The sequence below is a fragment of the Jaculus jaculus genome, chromosome 3 (assembly GCF_020740685.1).
Source record: "Jaculus jaculus isolate mJacJac1 chromosome 3, mJacJac1.mat.Y.cur, whole genome shotgun sequence".
In the NCBI taxonomy this organism is placed as follows: domain Eukaryota; kingdom Metazoa; phylum Chordata; class Mammalia; order Rodentia; family Dipodidae; genus Jaculus; species Jaculus jaculus.
The window spans coordinates 167,486,691-167,498,405 of NC_059104.1; the positions used below are offsets into that span (position 1 = coordinate 167,486,691).

The following is an 11,715-nucleotide window of genomic DNA, read 5'->3' on the forward strand; positions in this document are numbered from 1 at the left end:
TCGAATTGATTTGAGTTCAAAGGACAGGTTTGGGACTCTCAAGTTTTCTGAAATCTCATTTTGTTAGCAAAAAGAAAAAGAAAAAAAGGGTGAGCCTCCTACAGCTCCTTCCATACCTGGTGGACTTCCCTGGCTAGTTTTAGGGGGTTTTCTGAGGCCCAAGAACCCCCAGGAAGACTTGCTGGCAGAGGGAAAATGTTAGCAAGCTGTCCGAGATGAGCCAGGGAGCAGCGAAGATGGGGCTCAGATTCAGTTTCCTCTGCCTCCCCGGCTTCTGGGGTCCTGTCCTGCACACCCTCCTTCCTCAGGCACCACGAGGACAGTGTAACAGGGACCACGGGTCCTTCTCTCCCGTCACAAGCAGGGACCCCCTACCTGCTCCTTTCTCAGTCCACACAAGCTAGGTGATCTAGCCACCCATGTTATCTGCTCTGGCTCCGGAACTTTCCACCCAAGGCCAGAGGGTTGAGGGGGTCTTCCCCTTGGCCCCACCCCTGCAAGGCAGGACCAAGGTGTCTGGACTCTACAGCCCTGTCAATCAATCAGACCCTAAAACCCTGCTCTCTGCAGGCTGCCGTCTGAACACTATTCCCACTGAGCACACAGTAACCACAGGCCACTGTCTACAGTTTATCCATCTGCATTCCAGGGCCTGATACAGGCTGTTCAAATCATAAACGTGGTCCCTTGGGAAGAATGACTAGGAACCTCCGATTTTCATGTTTCCATGCTCCAACAAAGTTTCATTGGAAAAGTTTTATTGAAAAAATTTTTTTGTACAAATAAGTCCTATTTTGACAGCAAAAATGGCTCATGCTCCCCTTTCCTCCCCATTTTTGAAAATAATAAAAAAAAATAGAAATTCATCTTCATGATGCCCAAATAAAGCATTTTGGGAGCAGGATGTGCCTGGGAACCCCTTCTATGCACTATCTCCCAATCCCCCTCTCTGGGTAGGGCCATTCTGGAGGTACCTGGTCTGAGGGTGCAGCACCGAGTTTTGCGGTTGAGGGAAGTTGGGAGAGAGCGAGAGAGCCAGGAAGGGCTGGAGGGAGGGGGGGCATGTGACAGAAGGATGCTGGGCTAACCCAACTCAGTCTGATTGTCTCACAGAAAGAAAGGACTCCGGCATAAATATGAACACTGAATGGCTGAGGCAGATTGGATCTAGGACTCCGAGGGCAGGGCAGGATGACAGTGGCCCATGACCCACTGCTTGTGGCATCCCTAGGCTGGGCATCATCAGGGGTATCTGGGGCCCATGCCCTAGTGGAGTTGAGTCTGGATGGGACGGTCCACTCAGGCACATTGGAACCCCAGTCAGGTTTGCCACCACCCCCCACCCCGTGGAATATCCAAGGCTGGTACCCCCCCTTCCCAATAGCACCCATATGTCTCAGAAGCTTTCGGCTACTTTCCTGCCATCCCGTGCCCACCCTGGAACCCTACAATTCATCCCGCATCTTGTCGCCCTTGGGCCGGACCAGGCGCCCAATAAACAGCAAGGAGCCGCTCTGGGTGTCTCGCACCAGGAAGATGAAGGGGTGGTCAGCGTAGAAGAGCTTGGGGCTGCGCAGCTCCTCGCGCCCGTAGATGTCCTGGTCAAAGGGGTTTCCGTCCGTGTCCCACTCAAAGGCGGTGGCATGGAACACGCTGGCCAGGTACAGATCCTTCTTGCCGGACATGCGTGACAAGTCTGCCTTGTTCTTGTCGATGGCCTCCGTCAGGCCCAGGCCAGCCAGGTGTTTCTGTGGAACCAGGTGCCAGGTCAGGCCATGCATACAGGCCGCTACGCCCTCAACCTCCACTCACACCACCCTGAGGGCTCCTTGGCCACCTTTGCCATGCCAGGTTGCTTCAAACCACTGAGTCGTTCATTTCTACTGTAAACCCACCAGGGCCTTGACCTGCTTCACAGATAAGGAACCAGGACACACACCAGACCAAATGGAACCCTAAGCGACACTTATGGTTCTCCCAGCGTTCACTGGCCCGCAGCACAGAGGAGCTTATCAGAAAATTCCTTTCCTGACTTCAGCCCAGACCTCCTCCTCTCTGGACTGTGCGGAGGCGGGGGGGGGGGGGGTGTCTTTAGCAACAAATCCCCCACCTGATTCATTTTAAAGAAAACTTTATTTGAGATAGAGAGAATGGGTGCACCAGGGCCTCTAGCCTCTGCAAACGAACTCCAGACACATGCACCACCTTGTGCATTTAGCTTACATGGCTCCTGGGGAATTGAACCTGGGTCCTTAGGCTTTGCTGAGCCGTCTCTCCAGCCCACCCCCGGGTTATTCTTAACACATTCAAACCCCAGAAAGACTGGCCATAGGACAGCTGTCTACCACATTTGGGCTGAAAGCCTGTTCCAGGTGACATGCTATCTGGGACCTGCTTCATCTAACAGGATGCCCAGGAGTGAGTGGACACAGGCCAATCACTGCCAGCTGGGAGAGGGCTGATAATGGACACTCAAGGGTTCAAGAGTCTTTTTCTTTCTTCCTTCCTTTCTTTCGTTCTTTTTTTTTTTGAGACAGAGTCTTCTCAAATTCATTACATAGCCAAGGACGACCTTAAACTTATAGGCATGTGCCAGCCTATTTAAGTGCCTGATTTAACTCGTGTTCTGTGTGTGCATGTGTGTGCTCATAGTAAGTGTGTACAACTGAGGTTGATATCAGGTATGTTTCCTTAATCCATCACCTCATTCTTCCTATGAGACAGAGTCTCTTACTGAATCCCAAACTATATCTGATTCAGCTAGACATGTTAGCTAGGTATTCCCAAGGATCCTCCTGTTTCCATCCCCCTCTACCCACCCACCCAGTGGTGGGGTCAGAGGTATGGACCGCCACACCCTGCATTTTAGGTGGGTGCTGCAGATCCGGACTCGGGACCCTCATGTTTGCGCAATGAGAACTTTACCCACTGGGCTATCTCCCAGGCCCTAACCCTGCTTTTCTAACAGATGTTTCCTAAGGTCCCTAGTGAACACAAGGGCATACACCCTCTGTGGTCCTGCACAGCTCTTGGATGTCAAACACAGTTCCTTAACATGCAGCCCGCTAGCTGTGCTCCAATCTCTCTCCTGACTTGCACCACCCTGCCCCATGTAACTTTCTTGAACAATTGCTCTCCTAATAGGTGGCCTCTGTCCCTCTTCCAGGAAGCCTTCCCTAGCCACAAGATGAGCAGTGTCCCCCCCTCAGGCCTCAGGACCTGGGACTTCCCTCTCTCTGTTCCACCTAGCTCAGAGCTCTTGGCAGGGCCCCAACTCTCAGCGCAGAAGAGATGTCAGGCTGCTTGGCTGAGTGACCTGCAGATCCCGGGGACCAAGCCCCAGCGGGATGGCATCCACCTCCGTGGTGGGGCTGAGCAAACACTGGGCACAGGGAATTCTGGGACAGCTGTCTAGGTAGGCCCTATCCCAGTCCTGACGACTGGACATAAGTAACCCACCAGCAATTTCCCAACTCCATCTACCTGTGTGGACTGGTAGGTTACTCTCTCCATAGAGGGTTTCAGGAAGACACGGAAGAAATACGAAGAGAAAAGAGGTGGCCAGTGACTATTGAAAAAGTGGGTGGGGAAGACCCAGGGCCGGGTCCAGGCAGGAGATGGACACCGAGGGCTCCTCTGGAAACTCCTGGTTTCCACGGTACAGACCAGCCCAAGCTCTGCCAGCCATATCTGGCTTATAGCCTAAACCCACTCGTCTCCAGCACACTCCGCACATAGCTGGATGACTTGGGGAGTGGGGGGCAAGCAGCCTATGAGGAATTCCTTCTGGCATCTAAGGCAAGAATGAATCGCAAGCTTCTTTTTCCTTTTTTTTTTTTTTTTCTATTATTGCCCTCTTTTTCTCAAGAAAGGATTTCACTATATAGCCCAGGCTTGCATTCAACTCACAATCCTCCTGCCTCAGCTTCTCAGTCATTACAGATGTGCACCACTATTCCCAGCCAAGTTTTTCTCTTTTGAGTAGGTGAAACTGTCTCCCTCCTGACAGACAGCCAGCCATGCAATATTGTCACCTGGAGATCTAATTGTGTCTCCACCCCTTATATGTCAGGGGTGCAGAGCTGCAGATCCTGCTCCAATCTCTTTTCCTCCCCACCTTGAGTGGTCGCCCCCCCCCAAAATAATAAAAATAAAAGGCATGTGCTGGGCGTGGTGGCTCACGCCTTTAATCCCAGCACTCACGAGGCAGAGGTAGGAGGGTTGCTGTGAGTTCCAGGCCACCCTGAAACTACATAGTGAATTCCAGGTCAGCCTGGGCAAGAGTGAGACCCTACCTCAAAAAACCAAAATAATAATAATATAAATAAAAATAAAAGTAAAGTGGTCACAAGGGGGAACTCGGGCTGGAGAGATGGCTTAGTGGTTAAGTGCTTGCCTGTGAAGCCTAAAGACCCTGGTTCGAGGCTCAATTCCCCAGGACCCATGTTAGCCAGATGCACAAGGGGGCACACGCATCTGGAGTTTGTTTGCAGTGGCTGGAGGCCCTGGCATGCCCATTCTCTCTCTCTTTCTCTCTCTCTCTCTGTCGCTCTCAAATAAATAAATAAATAAAAGAAGAAAAATTTAAAAAACAAGAGGGAACTCATCCTCAGCATGGGCCAAGTTTCTGGCCCTGCCAAGTGATGTTAGACAGGTTACTTAACCTTTCTGAGCCTCAATTTCCTCATCTGTCAGTTTATTGTCTAGCGAAGTTGTTTCAAGGATTAAATGAATTTTAAAGGTTGGGCATGGTCTCTCTCCCCCAGATAAATAAATAAATATTTTTGAAAAAAAAAATTGGGCTGGAGGGATGGCTTAATGGCTAAGGCATTTTCCTGCAAAGCCAAAGGACTCAGGTTGAATTCCCCAGGACCCACATAAGCCAGATGCACAAGGAGGCATAAGCATCTGGAGTTCGTCTGCAGTGGCTGGTGGCACTGGCATGTCCATTCTCTTTCTCTCTCCTCTCTCTCTCTCTCTCTCTCTCTCTCAGATAAAAAAATAATAATAGGGCTGGAGAGATGGCTTAGCGGTTAAGCGCTTACCTGTGAAGCCTAAGGACCCCGGTTCGAGGCTCGGTTCCCCAGGTCCCACGTTAGCCAGATGCACAAGGGGGCGCACACGTCTGGAGTTCGTTTGCAGTGGCTGGAAGCCCTGGCGCGCCCATTCTCTCTCTCTCCCTCTATCTGTCTTTCTCCCTATGTCTGTCGCTCTCAAATAAATAAATAAAAATGAACAACAACAACAAAAATTTTTTTAAAAAAATAATAATAATAAAGAAAACATAAAAAAAAAAGAATAAAAGGTCAGGCATGGTGGTGCATGCCTTTAATCCCAGCACTTGGGAGGCAGAGGTAGGAGGATCACAGTGAGTTCAAGGCTACCCAGAAGCTACAGAGTGAATTCCAGGTCAGCCTGGGCTAGAGTGAGACCCTAGCTCAGAAAACCAAAAAAAAAAAAAAAAAAAAAAAAAATCTCAACGCAGGAACACTTCTCCCCGACACCCTCCCAGCAGAGCCTGGCATGACCTGACACCCATGCAGGATGGACCTGCTACGCCGCTGGGTGAGGCCTGCCCGAGCCCCTTCTCCCGCTCTGTCCCTCACCTGCAGGTCGTGGGTCACCTCCACCACTCCCTTGGGCAGGGAGATGGCAACAGCCTTCTTCTGCATCTTCCCCATCCAGACCTTCAGCTGCTCTTTGGTGAGCAGCTTCTCCAGGCGCTCCAGGGGCTCCACGTGGTGGGGCATGAGGATGATGAGGCTGGAGAGCTTGTGGGCCAAGGGCATCTCCAACACCTGAAGTTTCTCCTTCTCGTCGTCATAGTAGTTATAGAGGCCTAGGCAGAGGACACCGGGCATGCTGGATGTCCCCGCGGCGGGGGTGGGGGCAGGCCAGACCCTGGATATCCTGAGACCACCCCCACTCACACACACCTTGAGCTCAACCCTGCCACACACAAGGGACCTACCTGTCCGATGCATCATTGCGACACCCACGGTATAGGAACGGGTCACCATGAAGCCACGGTTGTCCACCATCTTGTGGTGGAATTTCTCATCCCAGTGTGCTGTGGCGGAGATAGAACACAGGGTCAATAATCCACATCCCCCAGACATAATCACAACCTACAACCTCCCCCAACCTCGTACCCTTGAAGGATCCAGATCACATGTCCTGTGGTCGTTCATAATGACTGCCAGCTTGACTTGATAGGATCTAGAACCACGTAGGAGAAAAGCCTTTGGGAAATGCAGGTGTGTGTGGGGGCTTCTAGATTCATTAACAGATAGAAAGACCCACCCTAAATGTTACAGACATGGGCTGGGCTTCCGGACAGTAGATAGGAACATATCTGGAGTCCCTCTGCAGGCTTAGACGCCTGTGCCATTCCTGTAGACACATTGGCTACCTGGCTGGATTTAGTTTCTGGAGTGTAAGAGCCGGGCATGGTGGCCAGATGCACATAAGCCAGATGCACAAGGAGGCTTATACATCTGGAGTTCGTCTGCAGTGGCTGGAGGCCCTGGAGTGTCTATTCTCTTTCTCTCTCCTCTCTATCTCAGATTAAAAAATAAAATGAAGTAAAGAAAACATAAAATAAATAAATAAATAAATAAAAGGTTAGGCATGGTGTCACACGCCTTTAATCCCAGCACTGGGGAGGCAGAGGCAGGAGGATCACTGTGAATTCAAGGCCACCCTGAGATTACATCGTGAATTCCAGGTCAGCCTGGGGCTGTAGAGCGACACCCTACCTAAAAAAAAAAAAAAAAAAAAAAAAAAAAAAAGTTTCTAGGGCTGGAGAGACAGCTTAGCAGTTAAATGCTTGCCTGTGAAGCCTAAGGACCCCGGTTCGAGGCTCGATTCCCCAGGACCCACATTAGCCCGATGCACAAGGGGCACATGCGTCTGGAGTTCGTTTGCAGTGGCTGGAGGCCCTGATGTGCCCATTCCCTCTTTCTCTCTGTGTCTGTCTGTTGCTCTCAAGTCAATAAAATAAAAATAAGCAAAAAATTTAAAAAAGAATTATTAAAAAAAAAAAAGTTTCTAGAGTGTAAAGAGGGTTTGTTCAGAACAATCCTGCCCTTGCCCCACACCCAGACGCACGTTTGAAGAACATGGCGTTGACCAGCAGGGCGCCATCGGTGCGCTCCACGTCCTTGGTGACCTCGGGCAGCTTGCCGTCGGTGGTGTGCGAGGCCCACTCGTTGATGGACTGCAGGGCGCTGCGCTTGTCGCGGAAGTTGATCTTGGAGTGATCGCAGTTGTAGTGCTGCTTGCTGCTGCGCACGAAGTCGTCGGCGAAGCTCACCGAGCTGGGCCCGTACAGGCGGCTGCCCAGCTTCCAGGTCACGTTGCGCGCCGTGGAGTTGCTGAGCGAGCGCAGCAGCTCGCCCAGGCCGGCGTGCACCTCGTCGTCCCGCAGCTGCTCGGCGCTCAGCACCGCCTTCGCCTGCGAGGCCGTGGTGGCTTTGCCACCCAGGGACACGAGCCCCAGCGAGGAGGCCACCACCAAGGGGGACAGGAGGATGTTCTCCACGGCTTGGTCCTTGGCCATGACCTGGTACAGGCTGAAGGCCAGGCCCGCGCTGCGCTCGGCCAGGGTGGCTGCCTTGGCGCTCAGCTTCTCTCCCGTGCCAGGCGCCGCCGCCGCAGCAGCACCAGCCGCCGCGGGTTTCTTCACCTCGGCAGCCAGGGCCACAGCCGCGAGGCACAGGGCGCCCAGGAGAAGGGACCGCATGGCTTCGAGGTGGGCTGTGTGTACGGGGGACCTGTGAGGGCAGCAGAGAGAGAGGGGCCATTCATTCTGGCGGCTACGCCTTCTTCCTCCCCAGCCTTCCTCCAAGCCCCTGGGCATGGGTACAAAGGAACTCAGGGCTCTACCGCACAGACCTGGCTCAGGGCTCTGAGACCTCCTTTGACCTCCCTTCCTAAAGTCCACTCCTTAAGCACATCACCAGGCCGCCCTACTGACTTTCCAGCATGGGACATTCAACGCTTACTTAGACGTGTATTATAAATCCATTTCTACCCCCAAGCAGGCTATGGCCACCAGAAACAGGAAACCTAGCAAATAATGAATGGCTGCCCATGTAGCCTGTTCAACACAAACGGAATAGCTATTCCTGAGTGAGGGAGAAACAGGGCCACCTGACCAGACCTGGGCCATCACTGGCTTATATAGAGAGCCCAGCTCTGATCTCATACAAGCCTCCCAGCCCTTGCCCACTGGGAGAAGGCTGCAGCTAGACAGGGTCTGCAGGAAGCCCAGATAAAGGCCGACATGCTAGACAGAGCTGTGGGCCTGCCCGGCCCTGTGCCTTTCATTCTGCTCTGGGATGTTAATGAGTCACTGTTTGGTTCACTCATTAAATAGGGGAGCCCCAGATGCTCCACTCTGCTGCCCCTTGGGTGACCCTGAGTGAGCGAGTATGTTTGTAGTGTGCAGTGCATCCATCCAGCCTCAGTCTCTCTTTCCCAAGCTACATGGGTCTAGATGTCCATGGCCAAGGGCTCTTTCTTAGCAGGGACTATGACCCGTCCATCTGTCCACCTGGCCAAAGGACCATGGAGATGGGAAATGCCAAGATGAAAGCTCTCGGGACCAACTCTTTGGAAACTCAGAGCGGAGGGGGCTTCCTGAGAGACCAAAGGCAGGATCCTGAGGAAGGGGGTGAGTCATAGCTCAATGGAGCAATGACCCCTCATCCTTGCAGGAAGCTGAGGCCACATCTGATTCCATTCAATCCTCCCATGGGACAGCCCTCTCCCCAAACCCCAGCAGTGCAGGGCCCCCCAGGACAAGCCCCAGTTTCCTCACTGGGACCACCAATCTTGAAGGTCTCTATTAATGGGATATTTATTTATACACACCCTCTTGAGGTCATCCCCCAAACCCTTCATGCAGCAGTTCAGGCAGGGAGAGGACAGGCCAAAAGAAAAGTCAGAAAAGAACGATGGTGGAGCTGGAAATCCCCTGGTTCTGACATATTCCCTTTCATGTGGTCCTCCTTCAGGAAGAGAAAACTGGGGACCCTGCTGGAAGGCTCTCAGGAGTCTGTCAGGTCCCCCATCTCCCAGGCTGCTGCCTTTCCAGGGACCTTGGAGATACAGTACAGAGGAAGAGGAACCACTGAGTCCCCCAAGGATGCCTGGGGTGGTACAAGAAAGATCTGCACCTCACAATGATGAATGAGGATTGTGGGGCCTTGAGGCTCAAGCTTCCTGCCCTCAACAGACTGACGGCTTTAAAGGCAGAGGGACCATGAATGCAAGGTTAAAAACTCAATACTTAGGAGAGCCAGGCGTGGTAGGGCACACCTTTAATCCTAGCACTCAGGAGGCAGAGGTAGGATCGTTGTGAGTTTGAGGCCAGCCTTGGACTACATAGTGAGTTCCAAGTCATCCTGGGCTATTGTGAGACCCTACCTCAAAATTAAAAAAAAAAAAAAAAAGTATTTAGGAGAGTAAATGGAGCATTACTGATTATGCCAGAGCAACAGACACGTGGCCACTGTACTCAGAGGGGCTTCTCATCCAACCCAGGTTACCAGCATCCTCTCCCTTAAAAAGAAATGGAGGAGCCAAATCCTGACACGTGGCAGCCACCATTTTGACAGCCCCCATCCCTAGCCAACCAGATCCAGAAAGAGCTGGGAGGGGCTTCCCAAGAAAGCTCCAAATGACTAGTTTAGGATTTCTTAGGCAGCCACACCGCTCCTGGTGACGTGGCAGCCAGAAGCTTAGCTTAGTGATCTCCATAGACCAGAAAGGGGGAGGGGGGGCTACCAGGCAGGGAAGCAGGAGGCTGGAGTTGGAACCATGGAGTTCCGTGGATTTGCCTGGTGCCTCCAGGAACCTCCCAGGCCTTAAGTTTCAAATGTGTACTTCAGACTCTTGGGAGGTGAGAGGCAGGGGCCGCCCAGTTACAGCCAGCAGCAGGAACGGAGGAAGGCAAGTCCCGGCAAGCAAGCCAGCCTCCCACAGCCCAGCCCATCTTGCCACAGAGAAATGCCAGCCCTCGGGCCACACAACACAGTTTAGACCTACAGTCCCACCAAGCAAACCGAGACATCACATAGCCCAGGGCAGTGCCCACCACTGGCTCTGGGAGAGAAGGGGAGTAGATTCCGAGAGCCACCAGGGCATCTCAGACGCTTGAGTCTAAAAGTGTACCTTGAAACTGCCTCACAGGGAGATCACTGCCTGCCTTTTTCATTCTGAAAGAAAACAGAAGAGTGAAGAGAATGGGACCCCCCCCCCCTACCAGGGAGGTGGGGAGCAGGAGCTTACCAGGCTCAGCCCCCAAGGGGAAGGATGGAGCGCCTCAGCCACAACGGGAGAAATTAGGGCCTGGGCTGGGGCTACCCCAGATCAAGCAGAAGTGAGGCTTCCTACTAAGGGATTTGTCCAGTTCAAAGCCCTCCTGCAGGCCACTGTCGGGTCCGGTTACTTAGTCAAAAAGCTTTTAAAAACAAAATTAAATTAAAAAACTCTGCAGGGAACCCGGGGGCGGGGGAACCGGAGACAAAGGATCAGACTGGGAGGGGGGGATGGGTTGAGAAACCATCTGGGAATAGAAGGGTGTGGCCCTGGCCCGACTTCCAGGCAGTTAAAGCCCCCAGTTTATCCCAGGCCTCCATCCGGGCCCTGCAGCCCAGAGGAGCCTGCAGGAAACTGGGAAAGAGGTGAGCCAGGCCTTCCTTTCCACCAGGCTGGAAGTACGTAGGTTCCTCCTCTACAAAGAGGCTCAGGAATGTCCCTAAACCAGGGTGGCGGGGGCAGGGCTCCTGGGCTGCGGAGAAAGCCCAGAAAGAGCAGGGTGGTGGGCAGAATTCCCAACACTGGCCTTGCAAACCCTGCAGACTCTGCTTTTGAGTAGAGAGACGGGCTGCCCGAGTCCTGCCTTCAGCTGGCACCCTCTACACAGGCTGCCTGGTCAGTGTCTGCTCCCAAAGCATGGGTACTGGGGTGGGGGGTTGTCCCCAGGAGCCAGGAGATGCCAAGACTGGGCCCACCCCCTGTGCTAAGCTCCGAGATCCCCCCCTGGAGCCCGTGGGGAATCTGGGATGCTGGTCCATGACTGGCCCCTGGGCTTCGGCTTACAACGCCGAGCTGCTCTGTCCCATGGGCAAGAATGGCCCTCCTCCCTCCATTCTGCAAAGAGGCGCCCCTGGTCCCCAGCCCCATTGTCTGTCCCTACCCCCGCCTTTGAAGCTCTTCCCTGAGCTCCTGGGACCCCCCCACATTTTCCCCAGTCCCCCAGAGTGCAGGGCTGGAGCCCCAGGCTGAGGGCTCACCCTCGCTTTCCCAAGCACCCATGGGGCACCCCCAAAGCCCGGCCGTCCCCGCCCCTCACCTGGGTCTGGCCGGGACCGTAGCACCTCTCGCTCTCGGATCGACTGCGCTCCGCCCGCGGCCCGGCGCCTGGGATCTATATATGGCTCTCCCCACCCCCTCCTGCCGGTCCTGAGAAACTTCTGGAAAGTTGGAAAAGCTTCCGGAGGGCGCCGGGGCTTCAACAGGAGGGAAAAAAAAAGCCAAAGACCTCCCCCAAACCTCCCTGGCTCCCGCCCCTCTCCCTGAGTGCACGCTCCTGGCCTCTGGGTCCTACTGTCCCCCTTCCCTCTGGCTTTGGGGGTTCCCCTCCACCCACGCTGCAGGGACCAGCCAGACCTTCTGAGTGTAGTCAGGGCATCCTTGGAATCTGTG

General features: G+C 53.6%; 1 protein-coding gene across 2 annotated transcripts; it reads right to left on the reverse strand.

Moving 5' to 3' along the window:
• Positions 1-714: 714 nt before the first annotated feature.
• Positions 715-11,515, reverse strand: Serpinh1 (serpin family H member 1). 2 transcript variants are annotated; one of them, XM_045145369.1, is made up of 5 exons: positions 11,363-11,515; positions 7,111-7,775; positions 5,972-6,070; positions 5,607-5,839; positions 715-1,748 (listed from the first exon to the last, which is right to left on the reverse strand). In XM_045145369.1, exons 2-5 carry the CDS (start codon positions 7,742-7,744, stop codon positions 1,446-1,448), a joined length of 1,269 nt encoding a protein of 422 aa, XP_045001304.1. In that variant the 5' UTR covers positions 7,745-7,775; positions 11,363-11,515; the 3' UTR covers positions 715-1,445. The 2 variants fall into 2 exon arrangements, with proteins under 2 accessions (XP_045001304.1, XP_004656324.1); XM_004656267.3 differs by lacking the exon at positions 11,363-11,515 and adding an exon at positions 10,180-10,223.
• Positions 11,516-11,715: the final 200 nt, after the last annotated feature.

Bases quoted from the DNA above. Each gene is read 5' to 3' on its own strand.
- Serpinh1 (XM_045145369.1), bottom strand. From the start codon at position 7,744: ATGCGGTCCCTTCTCCTGGGCGCCCTGTGCCTCGCGGCTGTGGCCCTG. The intron at 6,071-7,110 runs GTGCGTCTGGGT...TCTCCGCCACAG, and splicing joins CAACGCCATGTTCTTCAAAC to CACACTGGGATGAGAAATTC. The intron at 1,749-5,606 runs GTGAGGGACAGA...CTGGTTCCACAG, and splicing joins AGGTGACCCACGACCTGCAG to AAACACCTGGCTGGCCTGGG.